Source organism: Passer domesticus, chromosome 1 (assembly GCF_036417665.1).
Source record: "Passer domesticus isolate bPasDom1 chromosome 1, bPasDom1.hap1, whole genome shotgun sequence".
Lineage (NCBI taxonomy): Eukaryota > Metazoa > Chordata > Aves > Passeriformes > Passeridae > Passer > Passer domesticus.
The window spans coordinates 17,159,007-17,182,415 of NC_087474.1; the positions used below are offsets into that span (position 1 = coordinate 17,159,007).

The 23,409-nt window shown below is 35.1% G+C and overlaps 1 protein-coding gene and 1 long non-coding RNA gene across 8 annotated transcripts in view; one reads left to right on the top strand and one right to left on the bottom strand.

Moving 5' to 3' along the window:
* Positions 1 to 23,409, bottom strand: part of ARMC3 (armadillo repeat containing 3) — a 63,090-nt gene that overhangs the window by 20,101 nt on the left and 19,580 nt on the right. For all 7 annotated transcript variants that reach the window (XM_064408169.1, XM_064408152.1, XM_064408160.1 and 4 more), the window contains 7 exons: positions 21,698 to 21,823; positions 20,572 to 20,640; positions 20,056 to 20,231; positions 18,514 to 18,708; positions 17,691 to 17,874; positions 12,256 to 12,408; positions 12,025 to 12,130 (listed from right to left, as the gene is read on the bottom strand). In XM_064408169.1, coding sequence (XP_064264239.1) covers positions 12,025 to 12,130; positions 12,256 to 12,408; positions 17,691 to 17,874; positions 18,514 to 18,708; positions 20,056 to 20,231; positions 20,572 to 20,640; positions 21,698 to 21,823 — 1,009 coding nt within the window. The remainder of the gene's footprint in view (positions 1 to 12,024; positions 12,131 to 12,255; positions 12,409 to 17,690; positions 17,875 to 18,513; positions 18,709 to 20,055; positions 20,232 to 20,571; positions 20,641 to 21,697; positions 21,824 to 23,409) is intronic.
* On the top strand, positions 8,662 to 11,181 carry LOC135293745 (uncharacterized). The gene is made up of 3 exons (XR_010355851.1): positions 8,662 to 8,841; positions 8,925 to 8,980; positions 10,631 to 11,181. It is a non-coding gene; the product is annotated as an uncharacterized LOC135293745 (long non-coding RNA).

The following is a 23,409-nucleotide window of genomic DNA, read 5'->3' on the forward strand; positions in this document are numbered from 1 at the left end:
AAACCAAGTCACAAACTTCTGGATTCTTTAACTTACAGGGACATGGATTCTTTCTGAGGTATTAAACAAGTTCAATTAAATCCTGCATCTTTTCAAAGGTGTAGAATTTCTGTATCTTTAGTTCCTGCAAATGCTCCTTTTAGCACCTCTTCCCATAATCATTCTAGCACCACTAACGAGGATTATAGTGAACAGAGTATCAAGATCATCTAATCTATCAACAGCAGATCCAGTTTACACATTCCCTCTGTTACCAGATGATATTGCATCCATGGCTGAGGGGGCTGCCCCTCAGCAGTGCTGGAACAAATAAATGCTCCTGTGGACAAGTCCTAAGATAGATGTGCAAAATAATCTATTATTTTATTGTTATTTCAATATATGTTAATGTTATTTCAAATAATATTGTGGAAGATGGTTGGGATTTTTTTCTAAGGAGAACCTCATAGATTTAGGTTAGAGAACAGTCAAGGGAAAAAATAGCTGAAGAAGCATTATTAATGAAATAGCAACTTTGAGCACGAGACAGCAGAAGGTGTAAGGAGCTGTACTATTAGAGGATGTATAATTTTACTTAAGGCTAATCTGTTTGTTAAACAAAAGTTGGCAATATTGTTAGCAATGGGAATGCACAGATGGCAAGTCGAGTGTTCACTGCAACTGGTTTTTATACCCTCTATTAGTACGTGTTGTCTACATCAAAACCATTAAAAAATCTTCAAAAAATAGTTTACACTTTTTATAAGTTCTGCAGAATTTCTGTGAACACAGTCATAAAAGACATCTGTATGTGAAAATCCTTTACTTTAATAGTACCTTACCAAATTTTGACTAATATTTGGATAACTTTAATGGATACAAAATAAACCAAGATTAGAAGTATCACATAAAAAAGACTGTTGGCATTGATAAAAACAAAAAACCCTTGAGGAATGCTGACAGTCACAGATTTATGCAAACGGGACAGAAAGTAGAATACATGCCAACCTGTGCCACTAATAATAATAATTATGAAAATAATCCCAACACATGGGCAACATGATCTAGGTCTTACTGTGAACTCATCTTAGTGCAAGTATCTCCACATGGTCAGAGAGGGGGATGCAGATGCTCCTGAGCATACCTGGAATGAACGAGCAAAACCTAATGGGGTTTGTTACTCTCATCTCTGCCTCGGGTGCAAAGCAGTGGCAGCTCACAAGCAGTGCTGGAGCAGGGATCTAACAATATCTGGCAGGAAGACAACAGTTACTTGTTCAGAAAACCAGGAAAAAAGCAGCAATCCAGGGACTGAAGGTGCAGCATTGAGATACAGGGTCAGTTTGGTGTTGCCTAATTAACCCTCCTGGAGCACCAGCAGCTTTAATGCAAGCATTTTGGTTTCTATTCAGTAGTAAATCCCATGTTTTCAGATGTCCCACACTGCACCCCTCTCTGTTCCTTCAAGCAGCTGGATCTCCCTTTGTGTCCTCCTTCCCCTTTCCTACTTGACCAGATCAAGAGCTGAAAATGTTTTATTTGTTGGGTGGCTTTTTTTTCCTTGGTTGTTTTGGGGTTTTTACTTAGGTAAGGACACTATATTTCTTTGGTTAATACTGTCTTATCTTGACCATGAAAATTTTATCCAAATTTTCAGCTTTAGGACTGTTGTAGTTCTACCCAGGCTGCTGTATGTGAGGAAATTCTGGACACACTGATTGCACATGTAAGAATGAGCTGTACACCACATGTATCACAGGCTTGCTGGAAAACATCACATTAACAGCACGTGTAACAATGCCATGAGGTACCTGCTGGCACAGCTTGGGTGAAACCCACCACACACACACAGCTGCACACAGTGAGGTGTGTCCATGAGCTATCAGATTTACTGCACCATGCAGTGCACACACACACACACTTTACCCAGGAAGGAAAAAAAAAACAAAACCAAAATCAAGCTGTTGCTTCTTTACAATGGATACAGAAATTCCAGGATTTATGAGACAGATTCACTACTTATAAAATGCAGCACTGCATCTCACAGGTGTAGTACATCCAATATTTCTGCAGTAAGTACAGGACTTACTATTCCTATAGTACACTCAAGAATACACATATTCTCCCACAGGAGTTCCTAGTAAACATATAGTCCCTAACAGACTGGCTACAGAATGATACACAGCACTGAATGACATAGCTCACATCATAAGCAGATTTACTGTAATTTCCATAAAACCAGCAAGTACACAAGCACTTAACAAAAGAGCAAGGTGACGGCTCCTCATGAGCTCAGAGCTGACCTCAGCAAGGTACAGAGCACAGCCAATTTTCTCAAGTGCCACTCAACTTCAAAAAGGTTGAGAACCACTGATTTAGAAGATCATACATATTTATTTCTATCCTGCGTTCTCCTTCTGCGCAGACTCGTTTTGAATCCCAGTTTCATGCACATGGTTTAATCAAGTAGCACATCTGAGCACAAGGCAAAAAGAATTTGTTCGAAGTGACAATGGCTGGTAACAAGAGTTGAAGGTAACCAATACCTTTGAGAATATTTTTAAGAGGGCATGAACATCTGAGGCCAGTACTGTGTAACAGAGAGGAATGGGGAATCCATAGTTCAGCTCATTCCTACTCCACAGGCCTCTGGAGAACACAGAAATAGCACTGTCACCCTGGGCCACAGAACCTGACCTCACAAGGGGGCTGAGAGAATGAACATGGCTAAGTTTAAGGTGCTGAAATGCCACAACACTAAGTATGGAGGTCCTTGTTCTCTTTATCTTGGACAAAGACATGCACTGTGTAATTTTCTTATTACGAGCCAAGAAAAGCCAGAGAATGTTTTTACCAGCTCTGTCTTTGCTTAATGCAGATCAGCACTAGACTCTCCCTGCCTCCAGAACACACTCCTTCAGACACATCCTACTGAGACTGTGCAATTTATCAGTGCTTCACTACAGAGCTACATCTTCAAGGAAGAATTAAGCCTGAGTTTAGCTGAAAAGAAGTATATACTTTTTTATGTGGAAAAATCACAAGATTTTTCCTCCATGTTTTGTATATATTCAAAGTACATACTTTCCTAAACAAGGAGAAAAGAGGTTAGGGAAAGTAACGAAGACAACAACAAGAAAAAAAAAAAAAGGATGTTGCATCTGCCACATCACCATTTTTTTCCTCAAAAGTGGAAGCTGCATATCTGAACTACAAACAGGAAGAAAAAAAAGACAAGACAGCTGTAGGAACTGCAGAGTTTAAATTAAAGTTAAAATAATTGAAATGTTATTAATTATAAACACATATTATGAGCTTTAGAATGCCTAACCTAACAAGGTTAGATATTTACCTTAATCAGGGTATACACAGTTTAGGTACCCAAAGGAGCCTAAGCATGCTCTTTAGTGAAACAGTAAAATTCTGATTACAATTGGATTCAAATTACTGTATTCAAGAATAGCCAAAATATTTTTTCAGGTGTCATTGGGGACACAAATATTAAAAGGTTATATAATAAATATTTAATTTATTCATTTTAAATACACATCGTAATCTTAAGAGATTTTCTTGAATATTCTCTAAAAGTTAACACAAGCCTCAAAGAATAAATGCTGAGAGACTGAGGATAAACAAACATTTTCTTTATTGCTTTTACTGCAAAAATAAATTAAAAGTTGACAGCAACTGTCAATTTAATAAATTAAAAGTTGACAAAATCATTACCAAAAATTTCACAATACAAACATTTTTTAACAGACATTTTGGAGATGTGTATGAATGTCACTGAAGTGAGCATTTTGTTGCTGTAGTTGTCTGGGGTGCGATAGGAAAGCTCAGATATTGGGAGTATGCTGTGAAAACAATCAGCAGTAAAAATTTGATGAAAATCCTTTGGGGTTTTTATACCTCATTTTACTTTCAGTACTATAAGCACTCTGCAGCAAGAACCACCTTTTAGTTGGCATCACAGGACCATAAAAGCTCTGCTCTGTGACCAAACCTTCTAGCCACAGCAAGAAAAATAACAGATTATTTACTTAGAGCATCAGGAATGGTCCAGCTAGCTTTTTTTCCTGAAGAGAAAGTCTAGCCTAAGGGAGAAAGCAAGTAAAAGCGTTCAAAGAGCTGCCAGAAAACACTGAGATTACCCTCAAAACCCTCAACTTAAACAACCTCCGGGGGAGGGGAGAGAGAGAAGAGCTGTACAGCTTGACACCACTGTTTACTCAGAATTGTACTAAATTTACACTAGTGAGATTGACACTTCATAAAAATTGTAAAGTATTGGTAAAGTTTGGTTTTGTTTCTTCTACTATGACTGAACATAAACTGTTTTATAATCAATTATATTTTTATTCACTTCTATGCTGTTTACTCCCCCTCTCCTGACTGAGGATTTAACACAATTTCTGCTCAGAAAAAATTCAAATTTTTCCTCCTCACTGGACTTTATTTTTTTCAAATGTGTTTGCAACTGCATGTTTAATTTCTGTGCAAAATTACTGTGATTGTGTGTGAGGTGCTTAGCTAGCCATTTATGCCTGTGCATAGCTCATTTTCATACATAATTGCATGTAAATTATGCATAAGAATTATGCATCTAATTACACACATTTTTTAAAATCAACCCTATCTGTGTTAAATCGTATGACTTCTTTTTCACACAAGGCATTTTTGATCCAGCTCTCTTATGCAATTTCTGTCTGAGAAAGAATATCATAACCAGAAGTTTTAAAAAGCGTCAAGAAATAGCTTCCTTTTTTATTCCTTAAATGTATTCGTATTCTTCATTAGCCTTGTTATGCCATCAGAATAATCACATCCAATAAATATCTTCTGCACTTATCAAAAATTTCAATTTGTGATTTAATTATTTTCAAAAGCAATTGACTGTTGTAAATAGTCACATGTATTTTATTTAAAGACTAATATTACTTCCGTTTTCTTCACTAGACAAGAGAGATTAATGTCAGAATGTTTATTCTGAGTAAGGGAATCTTGCACAAGAGACTCTGATCTACAGTCTGGGGGCCCTTTGTGCTCCAATAAAAATATTGATGATATGAACAAACCATGCTAATTTTCCATTTCACGAACTGAAGGCTCTATTCCTATTTTCTAATGACAAGTATCTTGTTAAAACTGTAACAACACCAAAGCTCAATAAACCTCACAGTCTGGATATAATAAAAGCTTAAACTGTCTGGGTTAGCAGAGACTGTAATACCTGACTGTCATTTAGCAATTCACAGAGATCTTCTACTGTCTATCATTGTACTCATCTGACAAAGTCACACAGATCTCAGGTCTAAAACTGTAGTACAACTAATTTAAAATATTACAGGAGCATTGGTAATGAACTATCTGTTCATGATGCCTGAGACTTTCAGTTACAGTAATATTTGCAACCTTTGTAAAGAATTTCTGATATTTTCACTACTATGTGGAAGGCTTAAAATTCAACAATAGAAACCCTTTTTGCTCCTGAAAGATCCCGTGGTTCTTCTTTGGAAGCACCAGCTGAGGAAGGATAAAAGAGCTGTGCCAAGTCAGTCTCTACACACAGTATACTTTGAATTGTGAACTTCAGCTTTCACTTCTGGATAACTCTTTTCTGGACAACTGTGAATATATCTCAAAGGGCAGCTGTCTGTTTTGCCATGCTACAAGCTCAAGCTCTTACCATGATTTAGGGTGCAGAAATTAATGTTTTTAGTTTTGTCTCTTTAAATTACATCTCTAAGAAAGTACATGTATCTGACTATGTTACGATAAAATTACTAAGATTGTATGTCAAAATGTTAAAGTTACTTGTGAAACCCTATTTTTAGCAGATGACAGTCTGAGTGGCCAACATGCCATAGTCAGTGCACAGGTTAAATTCACAGCAGGACAGAATTAAGCTTGCATGGTCAGTCATAACCCTGAAATTTCCTTACAGAAAAATTTCCTTAGTTCAAATAAACAACTTCACACTTTAAATAAACAAATAAAGAACTTCACTTACTATAAGTAAGTTAAAATATATACTTAAATAATTTAATTTAGAAATCTACTACAAAAAAAATGTGCATGCAAAAGCACCATATGTAGAATAACCCTTGCCACTTTTAATTCATAAAAAGCATAATTTATCTCAGTGCATATCACTGAATGACATTGCAAGGATACACACTCAAGAGTAATCATGGTACTTGTGCCACTACACAAAATAAAGTTTTTTCTCCCAGGCTTAGAAGTCTCCATCCAGGAAGAAAAAGTTTTCACCTGATCCACAGAAATCCATCATGGGAAGTTACAGGTGACAACAAATATGCTCTAAGTGAAATTCCAGCTGTCCACAGCTAAGATAAACAGTGATCATACTGCAAGGCTTTGAAAGTAGTGTTGTACAAACAGGCCAAAAGATTCTTCAGCATCTACAAGGAGTAAAATTTCTATGTAGTTATCATCATTCCAGATCAGAAGTGTTCTGCACTCTGAAACTATTTTAGACCTACTTAGGTTTCCATGCACTTTATGATGTGGTGACATAAGATCTGTGTTAGATAGAGATAAACGTTCTATTTTGGTCTTTGTCTTGAATATAACCCTAAAGCTAAAAAAACAACAACCAAAAAAATAAACCATCCAGGAGAATGTATAACAATTTTTTTTTTTGGGGTGAAAGTCTACAGGGAAGAAAACAGTTACCATGTCTGAGCCTACAGAAGGACTTTGCCATGCAGCCACACCTTCCCAATCTAAGACAAAAATACAACAGCTGGCTGTATGAAAGGTTTTTGACTGCCAGCAAAGCCCAGACCCATGTATGTGGGTTGTGTATCACTCATTTGATGTTAAAGTCTTAATGGGAACCCGTTTCTGAGTGACATCCAGGCACAGGACTTAAATCAGCTTTTCTGCCAAGGGAGAAATTTGTCATCAAACATTTTGCAGTTTTCAATGGAAGTCAAGATGTAACTTGCAGGGAAAAGCTTGTGAGCTCTTAGTTAGTGGGTAAAATGACTGTTGTTTTTTTTTTTTAATATAGTTCCTCCCACAATATGGATACAGAGTAAGAGAAAAGAAAAAGAGGAATCTGTTTGTGGCCTGGCATAACTATATTTTACAGGACATAGACGTGAATGCTAATGTAAAAAAGTAACAGCACAACCCAAAAAACTCAAAAACATCCCTTTGCCTTGCAGCACATTAGCTCAAAAATAGAATTCTGTCACTAGGGGTCAGTATTAAAACATATTACAGCTACACAATACAGTCAGCATTCTATTGTTGATTTCCTCCTTCAGAAAAACGAACTTATGACATAAAGAACTAAAACCACAAAAAAAGACAAAACCTGCAGTGGATCATCACCTTTTAATGCTATTAAATTTGTGTTCCTGTTCTCATAAATTAACACATATATTCATGCAAATGTATTATCTTACATAATATTGACACTTTAATATTTATGTGAATTAGGTTCAATTTACAGTCTTGAAATAGAAAAGCTATTACTAAGTTTCCCATTTTCTAATAGAGAAGATTACTACCTAGTGATATTATTACCTAATGGAAGTAATCCCTACTTCCTAATAACAATATTTGGAATGTAAAAAAACCTGGATGTTCTTCAAATTTATTCTTTAACAGCCATACTTGTCTTATAAACAATAAAAAAAATCTATTGTGTACCAAAAATCTCAGTTGAAAAAGGTGAGACGCTGTCTCTGTCTCACTACAGGTGAAACAGACTGAGGATGTATTTTGAGTCATTAGATCCACGTATGAATTTCAGTTTGGAATAATAGATATAAAACACCCACTAAAGTCAAGGGAACAACTCACTTTCTTCTCACTGGGCACTGTCCATAACCTATGAGTTCCCAACCTCTCCTCCTATCCCAAACTGCTCTCAAATCTTGATAATCTTGATACATTTGAGAAACCATACATTCAGATACTGCACTAATGCCTGGAACTGCCTATATGGATATAACCTTTGCAAATTCAAAAAGGTTCTCTCATTCAATTAAGAATTAGAAAATTAAATAACATCAAGCTTGCTGACTTTGTAAATTTTGGGATGATACTTTACTATCTTGAATCCAGATACAAAACAGAATTTTGTCACCTGACACTTATTATAAACCCCAGGAGAAATATTCTGTCATAAGTCTGTCATGTACCACAACTTTCTGCAGCCCTTGGTACAGATGAAGAAAAACCATCCTTTTCCTTCTTTCCCCAGATCAAATTCTAACTGAATGCTATAAATTTTGATGTTAAAATAAGCAATTGAGGACAAATATTATTGAGGTTAAAAATTAGTTTTCATGTCTAGCATGAAGTTCTAAATTTCAGAGCATATGTTTTCCTTTAGTGGCAAATCCATTAGGTGCCCACAATTCAGACATTGCCAGATTTATGAAGGCAGCTATTAGAAATGGCATTTGTGCTACGACAATGCTGAAGGAAAGAGCTGGTCAAATTCATGTCTGACTAACTGGTATACGTGAGAGCTTATTTCTGTGTGCTACTTCTCATATCATATTTATATTTAACATGATTATCTAATCCTAAATACATGAAAAGCGACAATAATTTATTATCATTTAAATGAGAAAAAATAGGCAGAGGCTGAGGTAAGCCATTTGTTCCAGGATTAGATGTGTGGCACAGAATCACTTAAGTTCCTGCCCAACAGATGACGCTGCTGTTTCTTTGTTCGTGTGCAATTGTTCCATTCGTGCATCACATCCGTTACTGGAGTGACTGCACCCACACTGCCCGGTGCCTGGACACAGCAAAACCAGAGAGCTTCAGGGATTCTTTAGATGGCATTCTGCTGCCCAAATAACTGCTTTCAATAAAGCAAGTTATTGCTCCGGATTAAAAAAATATGATAAAAAGACGGATGCAAATACCCAGCTGAATATAATTCTCTTTTTGTCCAGAAGCAGACCACAGAAACAAATTCTGACATATCTATCAAGGATGACCTCAGAGCTATGTATGCATAGTAACATAAGACATTAGAATAAGCACATGAGATATTAAACTGCAACATACTTTGCAATTTTATTTTTACTGAGCCTAATTATTAACAAGGATTTGTCATCAATATTGATCAGCATTAAAACTCTGTCCGTATAGTAAAATTCTTATAAAAACATATTCTGAGCATGTCAGTCTGTAAACTAAGGAGGCATTTGACCACTGTATTTTTTCCTATGTGCTATTGAAGTGGGACACAACATCAGCTCTGCAGCAAAAACTTAAATGCTGAAATATTTTAGAAGTTATTGATATTAATTGCTATGTGTTCTGGTAGAGATCCTATTGAAAATCCATGTTCTCCAGTAAACCTGAAATTTCAAACCACTTGTATGGGACTCATGTCCTCTTCTGCTCTAGATTTTTTGATAAAATACAAACAGGGAAGTGGAGTAATTAATTAATTTATTTATTTTTGCCAAATCGTGGTTGCTTGAGGACTTGTGTCAAATGACAAGCTGGTCTCTTGTCCCGTTCATCATGAACAGGTGTTCTAATTACCAAACCTCCACCACATTTGACACCGTTATTAGCTGTCTCAGTTGAGGAACAAAGGATTGATTGGGTAGGGGTATAGAACCAGCCTTTCATTGCTGTGGGGAAGCACCTAAAGGTCAAGGTTAATATACATTAGTGGGGGGTAGTATTGCCCATTGCCTATGCTGTTCTTGTGCTATTAATCAATGGAAGACTTTAGCTTTATAAGCTACCTATGGTGGGAGTTTTAATTAAACAATTGCTTTAAATTGAATTTTTTTCTGTATTATATTAAAAGCTGGTAGCACTTTTTGATACTCCTAATAAGAACAACAAATCTCCAGCAAAAATAGCAACATCTTGTGTTCATTTTGTATCCTCAAACGTATACTGTACCAAATAAGAGGGCAAGGTACACATCCTTCAATCAACATAATATAGAAAAATGCTTATGAAATGAAATACAGCAGAACACATGCATATGAATTCAACAAGGTTGAATATTTGACTGGCCAGTAAAAAGTGAAAGCACTTAAAGCAAATAGTCTTCCCCATCACTGGACCCATTTTGTTCTTGCCACATAAGGTCCACCTGCTGCTACTACCTTTCTGATTTTATATTCTTGGAGTTTATATTCTATATAAGAAGAATTTAATACATAACTGACAAAAGGGCACTAGTCTCATCAGCTTCATTTGAGATCAGAATATTGTCAACATAATCACACAGCGAAGTCACATTATTATAAAAGCACATCAGCATCTTCATTATTTATACACTTATTTTCAGTGGTCTACAGGACATACAATTGAAACATTCTAGCATGAAATATGATTATGGTAACTCAATATGGAATGAATTTTCTCCAAACTATTTTTTTTTCCTATTATGTGAATGTAAAATAAATATGGGCCTGATAGTCAGTCAGTGAGCTGGAACTATACCAATTTGTATCAGCTAAGGGTTCAACACTATATATTCATTTATAGATCCTAGTCACACTCAGACCCTTATGTGACTTATTAATGGTTTTGATTTAGAAATGAAGCTTTGAAGTAATTATATAGTCACATGGAATTCATCCAATATACATATTTAATATAAATTATTGCTTCCTGATTTTCACAGAAGACCTCTGATTAGATTATCTGGTTCTTCCATATTGTACTTGAAGCTGGATTGCGAGGAGAGAGAAGTATATGTAAGCCACCTTTACAATTTCCTGACTCTGCCCAGCAAGAAACAAATACGGACTTCATTATAATGCAGAGGAACAGAGACAGCTATTTCCCTGCCTGAGGTCTCAGAGAATTGTTCCAGCAGTTGAGCTAAACAATGTCCTGACTATCTCCTTAGCAAAAGAAATGGAATGAGTTGGCATAAGCTGCTATACCAACTCAAAACTCTCCAGAGATCCCTTTTTCACAATGTGAAACCTCAAAGGGCTGCACTACGAAAACCAGCTGTAGTGGAGCTGAAAGTTTGACCTCTGGACTCCAGCACTGTGCTCGTTTTATGTGTGTGTGACTCCCACTGACACCAACTGAAGAGTCCAGCACATGAGGACAGCAGAATATTAGACAAAAAAAAATGTACTATGTGAATCTGAGAACAGAGTATTATTCTCTTGTGTCAAATTATTGCTCCATCTGGTAACATTAAGTGAATACGAGTGACTATTAGAGCTGAATCAATAAATTGAAACAATTTGTTTTGTGAGTTACTTTACTTTTTCACTTCAAAGAATGCCTGTGACTCTTTTACAACTTCTTTAAGTATATTCCAAGAAACTTTGAAGGATTTTTTTTATTTTTTGGTTTGTAAGTTACATGTGATTGCTCATATATATCACACTGCTCTGTTACTCTTCTCTGAACAGGACTTCTAATAGAGTTGGGATGAAAGAATGCTGCAGCTGACAGTAGAATTTAATTGATATAATTGTTTTGGCATATATAGTAAGCTAACCATTGTTACCTTTGTTAGTAATTTTGGATTCTGAAGGTACACTTCTTTTCTTTCAGAGAATATGTTGTAAGCATTCTCTGTTACTAGGGAAATAATTAAAAAAGGAAGAGTAAAACAATGCCAGTATTCAGAAGATCCATCTCCCCCAAAGAATGGATTTAGATCAGTCAAAAAGGTTGTATGAACCATCAAGTTTTAAAATATATCAATGATTTTGGATTTAAAATAAGAACTCCACATCAAATACTTTAGATTATAAGGCATATTTTGCTCATATGTTCTCTTCAAAACATGATTTACAGCTCTGCTTTCATTACATCTGCTTCATACCTTTCCTTGATGACGCTAACATTAGTAGAGACAGCACAACTCTTGTAAAACTGATGAGAACCTAGCTATTCCAGGTGACTCATAAGCACCAAAAATTGCCTTACAGTCAAATTCAAACAGACCTGCCTTGTAGCATAAGAACAAAATGAGGCATTCTTTAAAAATCAAAATATTATCACTTCAGGTAAGTGTTTAAAATAATAATTTAATTATTGCAGACTCACCTTATATTTCTAGGACTGGCTGTTGTCAAATTAGTTAATGCTGTCACTACAGCTTCTTTTACCTCTTCATTATCACTGCTTAGTAACTGTACTAGCTGAGGAATCCCTTTGAAAGAAATAATTATATATATGAACATTTAAATAAGCCATGGCAATCTGCACAATTGTAATATTCTCTTCATAATCAGAAAAAACACAAATTCACATTTCATCCTTTCCCACCTTACTTACCCTGGAGTCCAAGAATACATTTACTGTCTATGTTCTCACACATGGCAGAAATGGCTTGGGAAGCAGCAACTTGAACTTCATCATTGTTAGTTTCCAAAAGGCTTAGGAGAAATTTCTCAACCTCTTCCCAATGTAAGATTTTTCGTATTTCAGCTTTAAATGAGAAATAACAATAGCATTAATCTGCATTTGTTTTCCAAATCAGTGAAAGGACATTAATTTGATTTCATTTAGTTGTTGGAAATATTTTGGTATATCTTAGGCATCAGCCCCTAAGAAATAGGCACAAAGGACCTGAGCCAAATCTCATCATAGAACATCCTGAGTTGGAAGGGATGCACAAGGACCATCCAAAATCCAGCTCCTGGATTAGGCTTCACTGAACTCTGAACCAAGCCCAAATAATGACTATTAAACACAGCATAAACATACATGGCCCAAGAGAATGCAGTTTGTTCTCTGTAAGACTTTAAAACCACAGAAAGCATACAGACTTGATGGAAACAGCTTTCCCAGTGCAACAGATCATACTTATTCAGGATTGTGCTGAACTTCAGTTTATGCTAACAAAGTCCAAATGCATAAAATTGAAGAACATACCAGTAAATGTACAAAAAGAACTTGGTGAAATACCACTCAATGTATTAAAATAGCCAAAAAAAAAAGGCAAGGAGCATTACAAAGAAAATTTCCTGCCCACTTTGCAGAGAATCTGATCTAAATGTTGTAGTTTAGCACAGTGTTCACTGCTGACCTACACTGCACTGACCGGCAGCAGCTGTGAAAGGAAAGATGCTGCATCCTCTGCACAAGCAACACCACAAAGCACCCACAAAGTATCTACAGACATCTGTATGTAGATACCAATAAACTGATAAACTCCCTCATCTCAAAATTGATGAGATCAGAAATGCAGGTGCTCCTTAGAAAGATCCCTGAAAGAAACTTTCTCATGCAGACAGGCACTGGAGAGCACGGAAGCTCTACAATGAGAGTCAATAAACATTTAACCTTATGCATAATTTAAACCAGACTAATTACATGCTGGAAGTTATATCTACATAGTAGAATTTGGAATGCATTAAAGAATTTCAGGAACTGAGAAGTCACTGGGACTTCAAAATATTTAGAAATTTTACTACTGCATGCCACCATTCTGAGAGATCACCCCCTTGTTTGGATTGTTGCCCCCCAAATAAAAAAAAATAAAGGGAAAAAATATTGTAAGTATTCTTTTAGGTAAATCTGAATCTGTAGTGAATAAAAATAAACAAATACAAGTCAGCAAAGTCAATGAAAAGCAAGTTTGATCGAAAAAGTAATTAGAGCAGAAATTACTCAAAGCATGGAGATAAGACAGGTGCAGACGATTTCTCCTCTTCAGCTCAGTTTTAAACTTTTTTAAAACACTCAGATACACAAATGAAATCTCAAAACAACAAATGAAACAGAGAGGGTTTTAAGTGTCAGCAGAACTTTGGCCACAACCTTGATGCATATCAGTGAGCTCTCAAGAGAAGGATTCAATTTTGGGATGAGAGACTGTTCTGACAAGTTGTCAGGTGTATTGCTGGCCAAGGTAGTCCATAATCCCTAATAATGATCTCTAGAGATTCTTCACGCCTCAGTCATTTGTTTATTGTACAGCAAGTTACTTATTTGTTTACAGATTTTCTTTATTCTTGCTTTTAAAAGCAGCTATGATGATGGGTAAGCATTTGTTTTAAAAATATAATAGTATGAATAAGTAATATGAATTAGTTTTAAAAATATAATAGTATGAATAAATAATATGAATTAGTGAAAATAGTAATAAAACCAGAAAAATAATTTTATAATAATGTGAAAATGATCTTGAAATTGAACTTACGATGAAGAGTATACATGTATATTTAGGAAGTTAAATCAATGAAAATTATTAATATTTCAATATCCAGGTGCCAATTCTACCTAAGGGATGAACATTTTCTGCTGAGTCTCTCTTTGTGTGTATGAGTTGTTTCCTCTGTGTCCTTTACTACAGACTAGAAAGACTGCACAACTGAAAGGCATAGTTTATACTGAAGTACTCGGTATGTCAGTGCCAACACAAATTTTACAGTGATTAATTTCTTGACCCCTAAGTGATTTGAATACATTGATTTAACATGAAGGAAAATAAAGCACACATGACTAAAAGATTTTGGAGTATCAACCATTCTGTACAGATTTTAATGCATTGACCCCATGGGGAGACAACCTTTCTTTTTCAATATATTTTCCTATTTCCCCCTCTTACCCCAAAATAATGACCTGAGTTCTACTGATTACTTTTCAGGTCACTGTCATCACCTTATGGAATTATTTATACCAATTTCAAATGAAAAAGTTAATGTTAAATAGTATCATGACCTCCCACTGATCTTGAGTTAACACAGATAAACAAAGACCTGTATTATAAAAAGCATTTGTTAATCAGGCTACAGAGCATGTTTAGTGTGCTTCCCTTTGAGCATGAGATGCATTGAGAAACACAGAAAGAATGTGGAGAGCTTCAAACCAGAAGTTTGGCAGAGCAAGCATGAGCATCACTTTCTCCATATACACTCCACAGCATTTTGTTGTTGCTGGCGTGTCTGGTGTTGTCAGGGGAAAATCAGGTTCTCCTTAATCAACAGTCCAGATAATCCACTCACAGACATTCAATAATTTATAGCATTAGATTACAATTTAGCATTCTAAAATGACTGCATTATTTGGTGGGCAAGGCAGGAATCACAGTACAATTCACCAGTGTAATTCTGAGCACACAAAACAAAATAATCAATAAATTAATATAATAAATTCAAAATTATGTTACAGAACAAAAAAAAATTCAGGGACAAAGGCATAATGATTATGTATAGAAAGATGATCTATTTTAATGTACTTAAACAGAGAAGCATCCTAAAGATGCTATTTAAAGTTGAATATCATGTTTATACCATGTAATTTATTCTGATACTGAGAATAACTCTTAAGGGATAAATATATCTTATAACAACAACACAAAGTTACAAGAGTCCCTTTCCAAAGGGTTGAAAGGGACATAAAACAAAACTGCTTGCTATGATCACATCTATCAGGAAAAAAAAATCCAAAACCAAATTCCATCTGTCAACAATAGTAATTTCAAAACCAGATACTGCTGTATACTCAGCTGCCAGGATTAAAAAAAGTCAGCTAGATGCATGTTCTGTCATGGCAGAAGTAGGTTTTTCATTCCAATGAAAATCAGTATTTTTTTACCCAAGTATACAGGAAATGATGGTAAATTGCAACTGTGATTATAAAACCTGAAGAATGTGGGTATAGCTATTGCAAATTTAATGAAAAAGTCACTACAGAACTAAGAACTGTATTGTATTATACTGGATTCACATCAAGGCAAGTACTGATATAGTGTGTGTTAGTGTTGCATTTTGGATAGGCTGTTTAGTATGCTTACAACCAGAATCCAATCAAAAAACAAAACCTGAAAATATTTCTATTTTCTTTTTGCACTTGGGCTGTTTCTTATAATGGCCTCTGCTTTTCACTGCAAGACTGACTTTAGACCAGTGTCTCTAGTTAGCTGAAAAATTTTCAGTGTTTTTGGGGACTACACTGAGCAGCAAGTTTACTGGACTGCGTTTTCCACTGCACCAGGACAAGGAGTTTCCTGTTGTCTAACCGGGCGTCACCAAAATTCCACAGCTTGAAAGCAAATATTTTAAATCTCCTTTTGATGTATTTTCCCAGCTTGCTGCATCCATACTAACTGTCATAGGCTGAAGAAGAGAGCAAACCTTTATAATGAAACCTCATTGACTCCATTTGTAAAGAAGCATGACAAGAAGATGCATCTTCACTGACGGTAACATCCCATGATATAAGATCAGAGGCAGTACTGTAATATATTATGTGTGGTTCTTGCAACCGTGCTTTAAAAATGTGCTCAGACATGCTTCTACTAACAGCTGCTAAAATATTAGGCCACAAAAACTGAAAAAAAAGTGTGAAAGAGGAAAAGAAGGCTATGCTTATTTGAAAATAAATATGATAAAGGAGGAAGATGCAGTAGAAAGCAGTGGGAGCAAATATAAATCTGCTTAGCATACAACTTACAAGCCTGTCACAGGACTATAAAAATGATACTGACAGTCCTAAGTAGCGTAATAAAATAACAACACAGGAAAATACACAAAGAAAATACTGACATAAGAAGGTCCCTTCCTGTCTTTGATACCTGAACATTAATGAAAACAATTTTCAGTGACTTGCCAAGCTTCCAACAGATAATGACAAAAGCAAAGAAAAACCCACAGAATACTTGGACACTCTTTCTCTGTATCATTTTCAATCCAAATAATTACAAATACTCAGGATATCAAACTAAGCAAGGTGAGAAAAGAATCAGAAAGATAGCATGGGGAGAGATGAAAGGAGGTCTGAAATATGGCAGAAAGGAGAGATTATTTTATCCACATATTAAATTAAATGACCTATTTTTAAAATACACATAAAGCTACAATTCAATCACAACGTGCCAGAATTATGAATGCAGTATTTAAATTCTACTGTCATAAAAATCCCTTGACAGAAGTAAAATCTATAGTCAGAAGTATGTTATCAGTTGCATTGCATTTTGTTATATAACACTACTTGGCATATGTTGCAACTCAGTAGCCAATGTATGGAAGGAATTTCAAATGTAGGTTGATTAAAAGAGCATCCTTGTGGGCATAAATGATGAGCATGTTCTGCCTAATTCAGAATTCCTCAGTGAATTAAAGAAAAGTATATAAAAAAGAACTATAGGATGAATAATTATAAAAAGATTACAATGAAACTATTTAACTCCCCTGGGAATATTAATCTGCAAGCCATTTGAAAGGTCTCCTTTCATGCCTCTGTTAAAGGAATTTGTATTTGAAATTGCCTGACATTTAGAAGAGCAGTTGAATGCAAAAGGAAGTCAGCTTGCAATGAAGTCTTAACAGATAGAGGCAGAAACAGTGCCAGCAAAGGTGGCTTAAGATGGCAGTCAGCTGGCATCACTAAACAAAAGACAAAGATCATATTTTCAGAGCTCCATTTTCCTTTGAGGATAGCATTTTACAAGAACATATTAAAATAAAATAGTAAAAATAAACTGAAAATAAATTGGGGCAAAACCATAACATTTTCAAATCCATCCATCCATATATATATATATATATATATATATATATATATATATATATATATATATATATATAAAATCTCCTAGCATCCAATTGCTGCTCTGATTGGCAAGACTCATCACTGTAATTAATTCTTGCCTGTGCTTTCCTCAACACAAGTACTACCCTCAATCACAGAAGATGACCTCATTTTGGACAAAAATTTACTTCATAAACAATTTCATGTCCATGGATTATTGAAAAGTCACATACAGTCATAAGCTGCCTTGGTAATTGCCTTTGCTGCATTCTTCTGAATATCAGGAACAGTAGAGACTTCTAAAAATGAAACTAGTTTTTTAAGGCCTCCTGTCAGCTGAATCTCTTGCAGAGTATGCACATCTTCAAGGCAATTTCCCAACACAGCCAGAGTTTCGCCATGTAGATCGTTGAGTTCCTAATAAAAAAATTTTAAAAAGCAAAAAAAACCAAACAACCTTGAAATCAGGAGTAAAATATCTTAGGCTTTTAAGTTTGTAGGATAATTGTTGCAATTTTCTTTTGGACAGTTTATTCATATTGCAAAGTACATACTTACAAATTCATATTTTAATATAATTTATTTGATTATGATTTAAGATTCAACAGAATTTATTAAAAAATAGTAAAACCCCCATAAGTTTTTAATTTACATCAAAGTGGGCTAGACAGGTACTAAGAATGAGCCTTTGATCTTAAAACTTTAAAAACTTCACTAATATCTCTATGCATTGTATTTCCCATTGTGACCCCTGAACTCCAGAAGCACTAAACTGAGTCTCATAATAACATAAACAATGATAGGAAATTGTGTCTAAAGCCATTATATAAAGTAAACTCAATTCAAAAATTGAATAATAAACACTTTGGGAAATATCTTTGCTTCTTTTCTTAGTAAGCTAGATATCCTAGCTTATCCTATTTCTATCAAAGTTCCTACAAAATAAGTAACTCTTTGTTCTTATATTTCTCTTCCATAAAATAAGTATTATTACTCATTAGTCATATAAACATCAGCACCAAGAACAAAAAATCTTTTAAGGCATGTAAACCATACATTATTTTCCAGTATATTCAGAAGGCAATCTAATCCCTTATTTTCTCTCAGTAATATCCTGGTTTCTCTGTCTTTGCTAACTGCTTCTAAGGTTTGAAGGGACAACGACTGAATGGCCGGATATTCAGATTCCAGTAGTCCCAGCAAGGATGGAATTACATTCAGCTCACGAACTGCAGCACGGTTTTGAAAATCCTGCAGTAAAATATTCCAACAAAGAATGTTAGTGATAGAGAATATAACAATAAATCAATTTCTCACTTTGCAGGAAGAACACCAAAAATCTGATTTCAGACATTAAAACATGAGTCAATACTGCAGAGCTTCCAGTTCTGCAGACTTCTTTTAAGCTAAGAATCAAACTGAATATAATCAAGCCCCAAGAATCTGAAATTCTAGGGGGTTTTTTGCATGACTGAAGCACACACCACCAAATCTAGTCCTGTATAAAAAAGTCTATTCACTCTTGATTTTACCATGTTTGCCTCAACATGGTATGAAATGTTTCTTTGAGAAAGTTTTAAAATTTAGTTTCACCATTTTTATTTACTTCAGTGGGAGGAAAACAGTTTTTTGCACTCTGCTGCAGTTGCCTGGTTATATCTTCTTTTGTTTTAGTAATTATAAAATGACAATTTAAAATTTCAACTTTAAACAGTGAATGTGCTGCTTAATAAAAAGACAGTAGTTGATTATATTAAAAAAGAAAATAAATAAATAAATTACAATTTGCTTTTAAATAGCTTATTGCACATGTGCAGCATGCAATTATCCTTATCAATATAAGCAAGCACCAGGTGCAGTTATCCAGATATACCCTGCAACAAAGACAGCGAGATAGTAAAAAAGGAGAAAGAGTAAAATGTGATTCTGAATAGACATGCTCTGATGCCCCAAAAGAGATAGAGTTATAAACTGAATTCATTACTGAATTGATTCGCTTAAGCCATGGGAAAGAACTGCCATACAAATGCACCATTCTTTTGCTAAGCAGCATATGGATGACATTAGTGGAAGTGGCCAATAACGAGTCTATTCCTCCCAGTATGGAAAGTAGCTGTTGACAGCATTCACCTAGCATTAAAAAGATGTTCCAAATTGTGCTATGGACTTGCCGGTCAAAACAAGAAACAATGCAATCGGTAGTTCTTTAATTTACAGGATTATTCCAACCTTTTTGCTAGACAGATTACAACTCTCCTTACTAAGATTAACATTTTTCAACTAAGACAGAAGGCAAATTATTATTTAGTTTTAAAAATCTGAACCTCCTACTGATTTTACTTTTACTGCAATACAGCACAGACAACTGCTTATAATTAAGTTTAACAGAATTAAAAAACTATATTCATATTCATAACTAATTTAATATTTCGGGACTCAGGTGAGAGGACTCAATGTTTCAAAAACATTCATGAACACTGTGGAGTAAAGGAAGTAAGTATTTTTAAATTACTGACCCCACAGAGAATGTCAGGGGCAGGGAATGCATATGCTTATCTGCCTCTGAAGTTTACCACAACAAACAAGAGCAAACTTTACCTGTGCCAAAAGGTAGATACACTCAAGTGAATTCTTCGTAACATCAGGATCAGGGCTACCTAGCAGTCTAATAAGTGGTTCTAACCCACCTTGCTCAAATATTTTTACTTTAGTAGTATATTCAACAGCCATATGTGCTAGACAAAGAGTAGCAAACTCATGGATAACTACATCTTCTGTGGGGAAAAAAAAAATATTTTGATTAAGTTTTATTCAGTACAGAATATTTTCACTAATTCAGTAGTGAATTAATTTTAATTTAAAGCATAATTTGAAGTTAATAAATTATAGCTGTTAACCATACTCAATGTGTCCATAGACATCTTGTTCCATCTGTACAACACAAAACACTACTCAGTGAGCTACAGAGCTACTCCTATAAAAGCACATACCTATTTAACATATACTAGGAAAAATCACATTACTAGCTAGATTTTATAAAATTGTCTGATAAAATGGCAATCATAAACAATTTCTGACTGTATTTTTGCACAAGAAATGAATACTATAAGGTACCTTCTGGAGCCAGCTGTGATATAAGTAAATTTATGACATCCAGTTCGCTCAGTAACTTCTTGACATCATCTACAATGAAGTAAATAAAATATACAGTTTTTTGTTTGGCAGTGTTGGCTGAGTAAAGAAACAGAATCTGGTCCAAGCAAAATGTACTTATGGTTATTCCCTGAGTGACAAAAAGACCTGACTGAGAAGGACACACAACTAAAGTTAGACCAAGATCATAATGGGCCCAGGAAAAAAAGCAGAGACTTTCAAGTTGCAGATGACATTCTTTGACATTTGATACACATGAAGTTCCCCTATATTTCATTGAAACTTTATTCAAAATACTTGCATCTAGAAAGTTCTGATTAAATATTGCACAATTTTAGTTGCCAAAGAAGTAATACCCCAATAGTTAAAAATATTTGTGGTTAAAATTATCAAATTACAAGCAATCCTTCTGTTAGTTTTCAAGCCATCACTTTGCAATTTCATGCTAATGCCAGCCCACACAGCAAATGGAAAACATGAATTACACAGGTCTTACTGAAATCACAGTAAAGTCTTTCAGATTGCATTTCTAATGTTGTCAATGGCAAAGCAGCAAAACCTCAACCCTAGGATAGAAAAATGAAGTAATATTTTTTGGGACAGTCTTCATATGACTGGGCTGTGTTGTTATTATCAACATATTCAACATGTTGAAATGTGAGGAAAAAAAGGTATGAGTTTAATTTACTTTTAAATAAAAAAGCAATTAAGATGTGAATATAAATGGGAGAGATTCAAAACCATGTTTGTGCAGCACCACTGACAATATGCTAATGCTGAATTAAAAGTAATCTAAGAGGGCAAGGTCCAGTGCAGCATGAAAAGCAGGTAGCAGCTGATGAAAGGAGTTAAGAGTGTGTTTGGGATATCCTCATGGAAGACAACTGGGTAAAACATTCACTAAATTAAGACCTGTTTAATTACATTAATCAGATATACGTCTCTAAAGCACTATAAAAGTAACAGCCACTGAAAGTCAACCTTGCATTGCTTTACTCTGGACCATTAATGTAGGATTTTTTCACATGATCAACCTCTTGTTTTGATGACCACACACTGAAAAATAGTAAAACCTTGAGATTCTTACTATTAGAAGACATGATGCCAAATACCATGATGGCATTTCTGCGTACAAGTGGATCTTCGTGTGACAGGAGTTTATACAGATGTTCCAATGCTCCAAGACCAAGAAGTGTCACTTTGTTTTCATCACCTGAAAAGGAACTGGGTTAAAAGCCCAAGAAAAAGGCCAACAACCTCACAGTTCTAATGAATCAATGCAAAAGCACTACCAATCTTTTATTGAACAGTAGAACCAAAGAACAGAGGCCTGACAGGTCTTTTGAAGAACATCTGATTTACAACCCTAATAAATATGTGTCAAATAGTTTCAAGGATTAATAGTATCTCAGATTAATTCACAATTTTCAAGCAAAGGCTGCTTCTGTCTATTGGACACTTCACTCATTTGTTGGAGACAAATGGAAGCAGAAGTACAAAGGAAAGCTTCCCACTTAGCAAAGTACAGGTGAACAGTATCAGGAGAATACTGTTCACCTGATAAAAGTCAAGTGAATACACATTTTATTTCCCTCCTCTCTTGTCTCCCAATTGCATTTTCCTCACCATAACAGTTCACTGATTCTGTGAATATTTACAATCCCTCAATGGAAGCAACTACCAGGATTTGTATAATTAATTCCTACCTGAGATTTCTACCACATGAGAATCAAGTGCTTTGTAGCTGAATAGGTGCTGGACATGCAAAGAACAGAGGAGTTTAGTGTGATTACAGCCTTCTGTTCCTGCTCACACAAAACACACACAAACTCCAAGAAACAAAATCCCAATCCTACTCCTCAGTTCCCACAACAGCTTTATAATTCATTTTATAATGAAACATGCCTGCCCTTCCTGGCTACAAGTGAGAAATGTAAGAGGAAGCTGGAGATCTATGCTCATTCTTAGGCCAAGACATGATAGAAATGGCGGAGGTATTATTTATTATGGGACTTTATTTACTAGCAACACTCCAAAAAAGTAGATTAACTGCAATTAATTAACTGAAAACAACTCCTCTTGTGCCACACTGCAAAGTTACAGTCTAGTCTTCTGGAAGATTATGGGGATATCTACATTAATAATTTAAGGGATTATTCTTTTAGTATAAAAATAAAATACTTAACACATCTATCCTTCTGCAGTGTGACATATTTTGTTGCACACAGGAAGGAAGGAGCCAGCAAGAGTTTATGGTTCATAGTTGTCTCCCAACACTCCACATTCTCTCTTCACATATTCAGAACTTGATCTCATGCCCTCAACCAAGCTTGCCATATTAAGCAGAACCTAAATATCTTTCAGAACCCAGTGATCCCTAGCCAGCTGTCAAAGACTTCAGCTCTTCTCTCACAACTTCATCAGTGTTGATAATTTGCATCAGTATAATCATCAGTGTATAAACGCATCATTTTAAAAAAAATGAAAACCATAAATGGAAATTAAAATTAAACCAGATTAATCAGGGCAAGAATACCACCAGTGTATACCAATGTGAGTGGTTAATATCAAATAACGTGGAATAAGTAGGAGACAACTTAGGAAATTACGTGCTAAAATAAACAAATTTGAGCCTTTGTTATACAGTTGTTTGTCTCCTGAGCACCTTGAACATGATGTTTAGCTACAGATTATACAGGGACCTTTGGAAGATGTGGAATCTTGGAGACTTGCTGGGTTCCCAACTCATACAGAAATTCACTTGATAAAGGAGGCTGAGCAGCCTCCAATGAATCATCT